Genomic DNA, 13,389 nt, shown 5'->3' on the forward strand with positions numbered 1-13,389 from the left:
ACAAGTGAATGGAGGTACTGGGGCCAGAAGGAGGGGGGAACTAATTGCGCCGCGGTATTGCCTGCGTGTCTTTTCCTCGTAGCGCAAGGTCGGAGCGAGATAGAGAGAGAGGTGCGACGCAGAAGTATCCAGAAGTAACCAGGGCGAGAGAGAGAGAGAGAGAGCAGGTCTCCGCCCAAGGCCGCGCGGATGTGTGTCACCGCCAGATGCCGGCTCGGGTGTACCGGCGCGCAGCCGCAGACGCGCAGGTCACGTGACCGGCGACCCTGAGAGGGGGCAGTCGACGGGCGACCTGCGCCAGAAGGCATATAGTCGCGGCCGCCCATGGCCCGCACGGTCGCGGGCATGGAAGACAGCGCGAGCACACTGCTGCAGGCTCCGGTGGCCACCCAGGTCGGCGGGGAAGACGGCGAGCTGTCGGGGTTCTGGGGACAGCGGCGGAGCGCGGCGATGCGGGCGGACGAGGACTCCGGGGCAGGCCCGCCGGAGGACGACGGCCGCGACTTCCTGCAGCGGGTGCTGCGCGCGAGCGAGGGCGACCCGGGGCTCGTGGTGACGGGGCTGGAGGTCAGCGCCGCCTGCCGCACGGGCGACAACTACATGTCGGCGGTGACCCGGGTGCAGGTTGCGGGCAGCTCGAGCGGCGGCCGGCCAGGTAACACCAGCAGTCTGTCATGGTGCATTCGGTTTATATTTATTCCGGTGATCAGAGCTATAGCATTTGACCCCCTTAAGTTGATTTCCAAAATTCGACCTTCAAGGCGTGGCTGTGGCCCACGAGGGACGTGTACAATATGCTGTGTTCTGCTGAGACACTGCCGTAGCGAGGGTAGGTTCGGCGTGGAAACATTATTAGCTTACCTGAGGCGCTCATAGGTTAAAAGAACAAAATACTTCATGTGATTTCGAGAAATAAAGAAGCTGCCCTGATGTCAATCAAATCTATAGAAAAAATTCGGCCAATGGATCCAGCTTGAAGATTAAACACCAACGTACTTACACACGAAGCTTCGCGCTTACAATTATTTTTTTCGACGGGAGATCAAAATAATTAAAACATAAATCTTGACTTTCATTCTAATGAAGATCGAGTTACTGACCCAGAGACGAGTTTGGAGGTGATTAGGCTAAATGAATCTTCGATGGTTCCCTATTGCCTTTCGGGCGTGGATGTGGAAGGACCAAATCTCTGATCCAGCCGGGAATCGATGCGTGGGAATTTTGTTTCTCAAGCTACAACAACCAACGAGCCAAAAAGTCGAACGTTAGTTACTCTGATATAAGATAAAAATTAGAAATTTTTCTGTCGTATGAACTTTTTTTTTAAGTGCAGCAAATTTTACATTTTATCGCTGAATTTAGGACCTAATCAAATTAAAATATTAAAAAGTTTAATTTTGAATATGGGAAAGATTAGTCTACATAACATATTTAAACTTAATTGGTTAAAAATAAGTGTTCAAATACTGTAATATATTTATAAAAAGTATAAAGGTTAAAATTCTCGATAAACATTTGGTGAGTTATTCCAATTAGAAAATATTTTAAGTCGTATAAATTTTCTTAGCGTATAAAGTTTGTTGATGCGGTTCATGGAATTCGTGTAATTGCAGAATTTGTCATTTAGGGCACAAGTAAAGTGCAAGTGTTTGTATTTCACTTTTGATCAACTTAACACAAGTAAAATCAAGAAGCTGAAAAAAACCTAAGGGGCCGTCTGTTCGGGGTGTATGTGTGTTAGTGAGGCGGGATGATAAGCGCGACGCTCGCTGGTATTTCTAGCGCGGTGTAGCCTCTAAGCGCAAGGCTCTGAACTGGCGGGCAGTCTTCTCATTGTCACAGGACAACTGTTAAATTTGAGCGGTGACCGTGACGTTATATGGCGGAGAAATAAAGATAAATGTTGAATCTGTACCGGTTGTTTTAAGTCTAAAATTACTCTGAAAACATGCGTTTTAACCATTTTAACTCTTCTAAAAATACAGTTAAAAAAATTTAATCCGAAATCAAAAGTACTTTTGGGCCCTCAGAGAATTCCTAAATGATTTTCGTAATCAGACCACATTCGGATATCTTGAGTATTTTTGAAATCGCGCTATTTTTACCGAAGCACTGCGCATTGTGGTGTGTCCGGGCAGACGGCGCCCTTCGACACAGGCAGCCGTGTACACGTAAACACAGAAAGAAGGCAGTACAACACGTGAAATAAACAAGCTACGTATTTTCTGTGCTTTCTGTTCCTGGTGACAATCAGTGCTTATTCTTACGATGAGTCATAGGCAGTTGCTACTAAAGCGTATTTTTTTTGTACTCAATAAAACTTTAACACCGACAGACAGACAACGCACAGATTCAGCTGGTGGGTCTAGTAGTATGAAATTACACAGGAGTTCCTTATATAATGTAAGTAGGCACTAAAAATTAATTTTTGAAAATCGTAGGGGATGAAAGGTTGTATGTAAGTTTGTCATTTTGTAAGTTAGAAATATGAATATTGGTATTGAGGCTTCTGTTTGTAAATAAAAGTCAGTTGTATCAGGGTTTTTGGTAATCCATAAAAAAAAATGAGGATCAAATACCTTACCCTTGGGCACACGCAGAAAAGTTCATAAATGTCAGTTAAATAACATTTATACTTACTTATTACATGACAAGAAACTTTCCTATTATTTGGATGAAGGGGAGGAGGTAGCGTTGACATTTTGGTAAAGGGGTGAAAACTCCGCGACATAAATTAATATTCCTGAGATCGTAGGCTGTATGGGGCTTGTATAAACTCCTCTTAATTTCCTCCAGAAACATTTCACTGTTAGTCACATTATAAACACAGGGGTGAATAATATAATCTCACAAGAAGGCCTTTTACTGGCCGAAAATCATCACCCAAAACTTGTTGAATTAAATCACGTGTTAATGCCACGTTACGCAGAGAAAATAAATAATAGTTCAAAAAACTAAAAAACACGCTTTATATAGAAAACCAAACTAAAAAATATAAAATGAATTTTAATAAATTTGAATTAAGAATAGTGTAAATTTTTTTGATAAATATAAATTAATAATCGTGTATATAAGAAAAAAATGTATTTTATTAGAAAAAAGCGTGGGGTGCTTTTTAAGATACTATCGAAATGATAATCCTTCTACTCATATATGTCAATGAAATATTTATAACTATTCACACCATGCACCCCACGCTTTTTTTAAATAAAATACTTTTTTTCTTATATACACTATTATTAATTTATATTTATTAAAAAAATATTACAATATTCTTAATTCAAGTTTATTAAAATTTATTTTCTATTTTTTAGTTTGGTTTTCTATATAAAGCGTGTTTTTTAGTTTTTAAACTATTATTTATTTTCTACTTTTTAGTTTGGTTTATTTATAATTTAAAGTGATACTTCGTTATCGACGTATGCAAGAAATTTTATAACAATGTAAAAAAAACTTGATAGTTATTACATCAATTTACTATTGAAGTAGGTTTTGAATAGATATTGGCTGCAGTTAAAATAAAATCGATAAATATTGTTTTATCTCAGAAGTGTCTCTAGATGTGGCTCAATTTTTTGTTTATTACATGACTTTGCTATTAAAGTGAATTTGAGTAGATATTGGCTGCTTCTAAAATATATATCCAATATAGCGTGTTGAATAATAATTCAATAATAATTTCAATATCCTGCTATGAAAATCAATATATTCGGGAAGTCATTGATGTTTATTCTAATTCAGCATATCTAATGGGTGACCATCCTTTGTTTTCAAATGTCTCACTAAAATGTTTCTCCCATTTGTTCCAGTCCGATTCCACTGTAAGTTTCATTTGCATGCAGTTGTACCAAACTACACTGGAGTATTCTAAGAAATGTTTTAAAATTTCTATTTTCTTTTTGTCTTCTTTGATTAGGAAACGTTCACATTCTTTATTGAAATCTTTAATCCACTGGTAAGCATTTGAGTTCCTGTCCGTGAATTTCTCAATCATGAAATATTTTGCAATTTTCCCTCAATTTTGAGTTTCAGATATAGTTTTTTTTCTTCAAGAAATTTTTCTAACAGTTTTTCCAATTTTTTATTTGATCCACTAGCTATAGATTCAGCAATTTTTTTTCCTCAATTTCTTCCAGGTAAAAATCCTTAAACTGGAAGTTTTGCTCTCTATCCAAATATGTTTTTGATATATCATCTGTCAAACTTAGCCATATGTTCCGTACTTTATGTATTTTATTTAATGATTTACTGACCTTGGCATAGTTTGGAGTATTTGTAACTGCTTGGTGTAGATTGGCAGGTTGGTGTTCGAGTGGAATTTGAAAAATCTGCCCATCAGGTGTAGCTAATAAGGTTATGCATATGGTGTTTGATTTCCCATCTGCTGTTGGTTTCACAGCAAAATCAAACCTCAATTTTTCCATGTTTCGTGAAATATTTGCAGAAAATGTTGTTTTATAATAATGTTTCACTCTTGGTTAATTGGTAAAATTAAACAAAGACGTAATTGTGTTTCTTTATTTAACGAAAGAAACAACATTTAAAGCCCTTATTTCAGGGTTTTTTTCTTCATATTTTTACAAATATAGATAATATTCTCTTCAAGAAAGTATATTGTTCGCAATTATAACCCATTCAAACTTTTCATTTAATTAAATGTCACAATATTTAGTAGGCTTTGTTTGTATCGCGCCAAAGACAAACTGAAAGAAAAGAGTTCGCACATTGTAAAGAAAACCATTTTGCTCATGTGCGAACTCTTTCTTGTGAAATTATATAAATTGACAAAAATCTTATTTTGCAAATTGAATAATGGAATAATCTTATCAAATTAGTGTATTGTCATCGGTCCTCGATAAATCTACAAAGTTTGAATGAAATCTGGCCTTTTAAAGTGGGTCAAAATCGCATCCAAAGGAGTCGGTTACAAACATACAAACATACAGGTGAAGCTAATATAAAGCGTGTAGAAAGGACGCACCAACAATTATAAGATAGATTTTTTTTACTAAACACTCCAGAAAAAATCACCATAATAAACGGATGGAGTAGAGAGTAGTCCCCAAATAGCATATATGGCGCAACAAGAACATCTGTTTATATTCCTATTTCCTTATCTTCTAAGTGACATTTAGCCAGTCTGAGATTTTCGCCAACAGCCCCGGAGTAATCAGAGTTACACAATACGTGATCAATGAACGCAGAGAGAAAGGAATAAAAATCAACTTCGTTTATCAGTGACCGGAATGTCAGTCAGAGGCTCGTTTATTTATTTTTAATTTTTGGTGAGATTGCGTTGACTGCGAAATATTGCCGGCGTATCAGAACCGGAAGATGTAATAATGTGTACGATGATTACAGCGAATGGATAGCGTCAGCGATCTTTCACTCCGCACACTCACAAGAGTTGCCAATTACACATATTATGTATATTCTGTCGTTGTAAACGGGGACTTCGATTGCGCATTTCATGAGGGTTGCCAAGCCGACAGTTTTAATGAACAGCTAGATGATTCATGAATGGTTCCACGTCAACTATATAATTTTACGTCACTTTAGCACATACATAGACTTTGTTTTTGTTTCATAAATTGTTAGGTTAATATATGAGAGTTCAGGAAAGAAAAAAAAATATCCGGGGAAAAGCGACCATTAATTTCTCCGAACACTTATCTTTAGAGACTGAGACATTTCATGGGTTCATAGAACTTCAGAAGTGACAGGCGAAAAAATTTTTTTAGAAAAAGGGAAAAAGGAGAAATTTAAAAAGGAAGTATAAAATATTTTTATTTAGACATGTGTGATAAAACAATTATTATTAAAAATAAAATTATCATCGCCACTAACCCATTGACAAGTGCGCCTACAGAAGGTAGCCGTAGGCGACGCGGCTTCTTACACAGTTGAAACTGCAGGCGTCATAACAACTCACTTTGCATCACGTGAAATAACACACTGTCTTCACTGACTTGCATGAGACTGAGCGTGTGAGATGCAGTTATAGCGCATCTCATCGTTAGATTGCAGTGTGCATTTAAATGGACATTTACTATTTCTTTACAATGATATATTTCTGCTATTAGTGCTTCCTTGTTTCCCTGTGCTCTGTGCCACATGCGCGCCATAGAGAGTAAATGTTTTATAGACAACTTTTTAATGTAATGAAAATTTGTTTCACGTATCGGAAAACTGATTTTTTTTTTGTAAGATAATAATTGGACTTGATGTAGGCTTTTGGACATACGCCATTGCTTAGCTATGCAATGGCGTATGTCCAAAAGCCTACATCAAGTCATGCACTCCCATTGCACAAATCTTTCAAAGATAATATAATAATTGGAATGAGAATTGTGGAAATATATATATTTTTTTTTATTTCTAAGGAAATTTAATTGAAAGACACCATCTTGATTTAAACAGATTTTTACATTTTATTTGCATCATTTAACTTTAAGAAGTTTGGTTATTTTCAGCATTGCACGTAGGTTCATAGACTGCCTCGTTATCAGTAGTGACGTGGCTGTTACAAAGAGTTTGTCTTGTGAAAAATAAGTTGGTTATTAGCATTTAAGTATTTTTATTTTCTGTCAGAATGACTATAACTGTAATAATATCGTCAGTAGACAATCCCCCGCATGGTAGACTCTTTTCTACTCTGTACAACTCTTCTTTCAGATCCATCCTTCTGATTTCCCGTAAACATCCTGCTTGATATTCATGCATGACATTTTGCATCCCGCATGTCAGACCCCATGTCTATGCAGGTTTTACCTGGGCCCAACTTATCTAGTTTTAGTCTAGGATAGTCAGTGAGGGGAGTTAGTAATGGCTAAAACGTTGCCATGGCTAGCAAATCCCCTCCTAGCACATGTTGTATACTATCTATCCTGCATGGCTAACAAAATGCATGATTAGAACGTATAGGCTTCGGCCTGAGACGCACTTAGTCTCTCCCTAACCCAGACCCTTCCCAAACACACTTAAATATTAGTTAGGTTAGGAAAAAAAAATTGTTTCACGAAAACACTGCATTTAAAATCGGCTTGTGACTGTACTGCCGTCACACGCAGGCGCCTGGTCGCTTATCGTGAAGCGCGAGCCCAGCAACCCGGCCACGCGCCACATGCTGCGCACGGGCAAGGTGTTCGCCAACGAGACGGCCGCCTACACGCGCGTCGTGCCGCGTCTGGAGCGCTTCTTCGGCGCCTCGCTGCGGCTGCCGCGCTGCCTGCACGCCGCCTGCCGCCCCGGGTCCGGGGACGGCGTGCTGGTGCTGGAAGACCTGCGGCCGGCCGGGTTCCTCATGCCCGACCGCCACCGGGGGCTGGACGCGGCCCACTGCCGCCTGGCGCTGCAGGTACGTGCCCTCCCGCCTGGGGGGTTCCTCATGCCCGACCGCCACCGGGGCCTGGACGCTGCGCACTGCCGCCTGGCGCTGCAGGTACGTGCCCTCCGGCCTGGGGGGTTCCTCATGCCCGACCGCCACCAGGGCCTGGACGCTGCGCACTGCCTCCTGGCGCTGCAGGTACGTGCCCTCCGGCCTGGGGGGTTCCTCATGCCCGACCACCACCGGGACCTGGACGCTGCGCACTGCCTCCTGGCGCTGCAGGTACGTGCCCTCCGGCCTGGGGGGTTCCTCATGCCCGACCGCCACCGGGGCCTGGACGCTGCGCACTGCCGCCTGGCGCTGCAGGTACGTGCCCTCCGGCCTGGGGGGTTCCTCATGCCCGACCGCCACCGGGGCCTGGACGCTGCGCACTGCCGCCTGGCGCTGCAGGTACGTGCCCTCCGGCCTGGGGGGTTCCTCATGCCCGACCACCACCGGGGCCTGGACGCTGCGCACTGCCGCCTGGCGCTGCAGGTACATGCCCTCCGGCTTGGGGGGTTCCTCATGCCCGACCGCCACCGGGGCCTGGACGCTGCGCACTTCCGCCTGGCGCTGCAGGTACGTGCCCTCCGGCCTGGGGGGTTCCTCATGCCCGACCGCCACCGGGGGCTGGATGCTGCCCACTGCCGCCTGGCGCTGCAGGTACGTGCCCTCCGGCCTGGGGGGTTCCTCATGCCCGACCGCCACCGGGGGCTGGATGCTGCCCACTGCCGCCTGGCGCTGCAGGTATGTGCCCTCCCGCCTGGGGGGTTTCTCATGCCCGACCGCCTCCAAGGGCTGGACGCGGCCCCCAATGCCGCCTGGCGCTGCAGATACGTGCCCTCCAACCGTCCGGGTTCCTCATGCCCGACCGCCACCACGGGCTGGACGCGGCCCACTGCCGCCTGGCGCTGCAGGTACGTGCCCTCCGGCCGGGTTCCTCATGCCCGACCGCCACCGCGGGCTGGACGCGGCCCACTGCCGCCTGGTGCTGCAGGTACGTGCCCTCTAGCCGTCCGGGTTCCTCATGCCCGACCGCCACCGCGGGCTGGACGCGGCCCACTGCCGCCTGGCGCTGCAGGTACGTGCCCTCCAGCCATCCGGGTTCCTCATGCCCGACCGCCACCGCGGGCTGGACGCGGCCCACTGCCACCTGGCGCTGCAGGTACGTGCCCTCCAGCCGGGTTACTCATGCCCGACCGCCACCGCGGGCTGGACGCGGCCCACTGCCGCCTGGCGCTGCAGGTACGTGCCCTCCAGCCGGGTTCCTCATGCCCGACCGCCACCGTGGGCTGGACGCGCCCCACTGCCGCCTGGCGCTGCAGGTACGTGCCCTCCGGCCGGGTTCCTCATGCCCGACCGCCACCGTGGGCTGGACGCGGCCTACTGCCGCCTGGCGCTGCAGGTACGTGCCCTCCAGCCGTCCGGGTTCCTTATGCCAGACCGCCACCGCGGGCTGAACGCGGCCCACTGCCTCCTGGCGCTGCAGGTACGTGCCCTCCAGCCGTCCGGGTTCCTTATGCCCGACCGCCACTGCGGGCTGGACGTGGCCCACTGCGGCCTGGCGCTGCAGGTACGTGCCCTCCAGCCGTCCGGGTTCCTTATGCCCGACCGCCACCGCGGGTTGAACGTGGCCCACTGCCACCTGGCGCTGCAGGTACGTGCCCTCCAGCCGTCCGGGTTCCTTATGCCCGACCGCCACTGCGGGCTGGACGTGGCCCACTGTCGCCTGGCACTGCAGGTACGTGCCCTCCAGCCGTCCGGGTTCCTTATGCCCGACCGCCACCGGGGTCTGGACGTGGCCCACTGTCGCCTGGCGCTGCAGGTACGTGCCCTCCAGCCGTCCGGGTTCCTTATGCCCGACCGCCACCGCGGGTTGAACGTGGCCCACTGCCACCTGGCGCTGCAGGTACGTGCCCTCCAGCCATCCGGGTTCCTTATGCCCGACCGCCACTGCGGGCTGGACGTGGCCCACTGCCGCCTGGCGCTGCAGGTACGTGCCCTCCAGCCGTCCGGGTTCCTTATGCCCGACCGCCACCGCGGGCTGAACGTGGCCCACTGCCACCTAGCGCTGCAGGTACGTGCCCTCCAGCCGTCCGGGTTCCTCATGCCCGACCGCCACCAGGGTCTGGACGTGACCCACTGTCGCCTGGCGCTGCAGGTACGTGCCCTCCGGCCGGGTTCCTCATGCCCGACCGCCACCGGGGTCTGTATGCGGCCCACTGTCGCCTGGCGCTGCAGGTACGTGCCCTCAGGCCAGGTTCCTCATGCCCGACCGCCACCGGGGGCTGGACGCGGCCCACTGCCGCCTGGCGCTGCAGGTACATGCCCTCCGGACGGCGGGGTTCCTCATACCCGACCGCCACCGTGGGCTGGAAGCTGCCTACTGCCGCCTGGCGCTGCAGGTACGTGCCCTCCAGCCGGGTTCCTCATGCCCTCATGCTCCTTACAGTATGTAAACGGGCTTGGTGGTGCAGCGTTTATCGCGAGTTTGTTGACTTCAAAGGTAATGGTTCAACTTTCGTATCTGGATTTTTTTTACTTTCTTATAACTTTATAATAATATATAATAATAATGTTGAATCAGCTCAATAAAGTTAAGGTTTGTAGTACTTATTTACAGACCAATAACAGTGGTTTAAGCAAAACAAAATGCAAACATATACTTAGTGTTATAATATGTGTTTTTAAAGATTTCCTGTTAATATTTTAGCAATGCCATGGAAATAGAAATTTTACGTGTGCAGAAACATGATAGTATTAACGGTTTAATGAATTTTAACAAGATATACATTATTTTAATAAAATTCCTTGTCGAAGATATAGTTTTCAAGTCTTTTTCACTATTTTTAAAGCCATTCTTATAGTTTAAAATTTATGCTTGTTTCGTGCTGCCATCTGCGGGTGATGTTGGAAAGCAACGTTTACGATTCAGGCAGCGAATTCTAGCGGCGGACGCAGAAAGTAAGTTTGTGAAATTTTGTTATGTACATGAAAAGCGAATATTTTATTGATCAGTATATTTATCACACTCGGCATTATTTTAAATAACTCTACGTAAAATTTCGTGTACGAGTTTCGTATTACTATAAGTTTTTTTGCAGCAGGAACAACACGAGAACACACAATTTGCTCGTTACCCAGCTCAGATGTTCACAATCACTAGGACTCGCTCACAGTCATGTGTGTAACGTGGGTGCCGGCAGGAGCTGGCGAGATATCACGCGCTGTCCCTGGCCATGAAGCAGCTGGACCCCGAGGCCTTCCACATAACGAGGAGCCAGATCAGCGAGGTGATATACGTGCCGGAGGCCGCCCACATCTTCGGCCCGTCCCTGGAGAACGCCTGCCGCATGGCCATCAGCGGCCTGCGACTGCTGGCCGCAGACGACCCGCCCCTCCAGGAGGCCATCCGCGCCCTGGAGAAGCGCCGCGGTGGCATCTTCCAGCTGATGACGCGCCTGGTGCAGCCGTCCGAGCCGTTCTCCGTCATCTGCCACGGCGACTTCTGGCTCAACAACATCCTGTTCAGCTACAAGGAGGGCGAGGTGGACGACGTGAGGCTGCTGGACCTACAGGTGGCCAGGTACTGCTCGCCGGCCGTCGACATCCTGCACTTCCTCTACACCAGCACGTTCCGCGAGGTGCGCCGCTCCCACGGCGAGGCGCTGCTGAGAGCCTACCACGCGGCGCTCAACGACGCCTTCCGCGGCCTGGTGCGCGGCTCGGCGCTGGAGGGCCACGAGGCCATCAGCTGGCGGCAGCTGGCGGCGGAGCTGCGCGAGCGCGAGCTGTACGGCCTCTTCAACGGCATGTGGATCATGACGGCGGTGACGGCGGACGGAGACAGCATCCCCGACCTGGACGCCATCTCGCAGGAGGACTTCTACTCGGAGCGGGCACTCGGAAGCTGGATCGCCGCGCAGACGCCCAGCTACCGGCGCCGCACTCGCAACCTGGTGCTCGAGTACTACGAGAAGGGCATCATGTGACGCCTCGCTCTGTTTCATTGCGGTGCTCGTGTGATGACTTGGCTGGACTTCACAACATTTGGGGGAGTGTTATTTTTAAAGACAAGACAGAGTAGGAATTTTACTTCAGTTTACGTCCTCGTGAACAGCATCTCAGAATTCCAGTTAATTATGAGGGAATAAATGACAAGTCTTACTAATATTATACGACTCAATGTTACACATGCAGAAACTTAAGATTAATCAACAAGGTGGTCGTGAATTTCAGTGTTTTCGGTAGAGAGTAAATTATTTGAACTCGAGATCCTGCACATAAGAGTGTCACATTTACGACCACGGAAGTGGGAAGTGACAGACTATTGGTGTCTAGTATTAAATAAGTGTGTTTGCAATGTTTCAAAAGATTTTAGTTGGAACATGTTTGTTAAGCTTAGTAGTAGAGATATAAATTTCTGTTTTTTTATGACTAAGAAAAAACTCTTTTATTGCAAAAAGAGTAAAGTGGTGTGGAAAGAAGCCAATATATTTAAACTTTGAGACCTCCAGTTACTAGCACCACAAACATACCTGTTATTTTAACGATACTGATTAAATATAAAATAATTTAAAATATTTTGTTTGACGCCATTCAGGAAATGATCGTATCTAGTCAGAGGACTTGCATATATAAAAAAATTACACTTTGTAACAGTAGTCCAGAAGTTGTACTTATATAGAAAAAAGTTATAATTATTATTTTTAAATTCTTAAGTTATGAAATTCATTTTGTAAAGAAATATTTGATTATTTCTACTTTGGTACATTAAAGACTGGTCCATTAACACAAAACTATTATTTTAAGTGGCAAATAATTGTTTATTGTTCTTTAGGCTATCACCTATAGGCTATAACCAATCTGGTTCAATTTCGAGTCTTATTCCCTGCTTTACCAGATATGGTTTATTTTATTTGTTAGCCATAATAAATATTACTTTTTTTTATTTAGGTACTACGTATTACACAGAGGAAAAAATTCTTCAAACATTCGACAAACAAAATTTTATTAGTATGTGTACATCTTTTTATATTTTATGTACTCTATAAAAACTTTTGTTAATAATGTATTAGTTTGAAAAGTAAAAAGAAATATTATTTAGTTGTTAATTTTATAGTAAATAATTTATAAATTCATATCTAACACTACCTTTTCAATACTTAGGGCTACCCATTTTTATAACTGGCTTTATTTGTCACGACTGTTCCATGTCCGACCTTATTCTTCAATCGTTTCACTAACACTGTATTTCGGAGAAATTCATCAGGTTCGGATAACCATGAAGAAGAAACGGAAGGGGGAAAGATAGTGGTGGGGAAATGTTTCTGATCCGAGTTGTTATTTATCTTAGGAACATTACATTTATTTCAATTCCATATCCGTATTTGTAGTTATAACTTTCATTCATTCTGTTCCTTACTCAATCTTGGGTAGCATTTTCAATATTCCCCCCCCCCCCCCCCCCCCCCCATTTTAGTTTACCAAACGGTCCCTAAATGTCCTTCATGCAATTTTACCATTATGGTCGGGCTTTAGTATTGCTTGGTTTAACTACTTTCTCATTACCAATTATACCATTATTTATATCTTAATATTAATTTTAATACATATCTATTAGAAGTGTCTTGCAGAGCAATCGGGCTTCATTTAAGGGAATTGATATGACTTTTTTTCGAAATCTCATACAGTAATTTTCCTCTTATCTTGAACGTTAAATGTGCAAAATTTCGTCATTAATACCAAAATTTAATTTAAGGATTGAAAAAAAGGAGGGACGTGTTTTTCTTTGAAATTTTAGATGGACGCTGATTATGCTCATATTTTAAAAGTCAATGGTGTGAAATTTAATCAAGAATTACCAAAGTTGTGTTGTAAGGGATGGGGAGAAAGGGAGTGACTACATATAATTAATCAAAATGTCATGTAGCCTCTTGTTTTGAAGATCAAAAACGCAAATTACAAAATTTAATCAAGCTCAGAGTGAAATTGTATATTTGTTAAAAAAAGACAGGAACTCT

At 45.3% G+C, this 13,389-nt stretch overlaps 1 protein-coding gene across 1 annotated transcript; it reads left to right on the top strand.

Annotated features, from left to right (window-relative positions):
• The first annotated feature begins 223 nt into the window (after positions 1 to 223).
• On the top strand, positions 224 to 12,480 carry LOC134533481 (uncharacterized). Its single transcript, XM_063371006.1, has 3 exons — positions 224 to 655; positions 7,071 to 7,357; positions 10,573 to 12,480. The coding sequence occupies exons 1-3, from the start codon at positions 325 to 327 to the stop codon at positions 11,356 to 11,358; spliced, it is 1,404 nt and encodes a 467-aa protein (XP_063227076.1). The 5' UTR covers positions 224 to 324; the 3' UTR covers positions 11,359 to 12,480.
• Positions 12,481 to 13,389: the final 909 nt, after the last annotated feature.

This window comes from Bacillus rossius, chromosome 6 (genome assembly GCF_032445375.1).
Source record: "Bacillus rossius redtenbacheri isolate Brsri chromosome 6, Brsri_v3, whole genome shotgun sequence".
In the NCBI taxonomy this organism is placed as follows: domain Eukaryota; kingdom Metazoa; phylum Arthropoda; class Insecta; order Phasmatodea; family Bacillidae; genus Bacillus; species Bacillus rossius.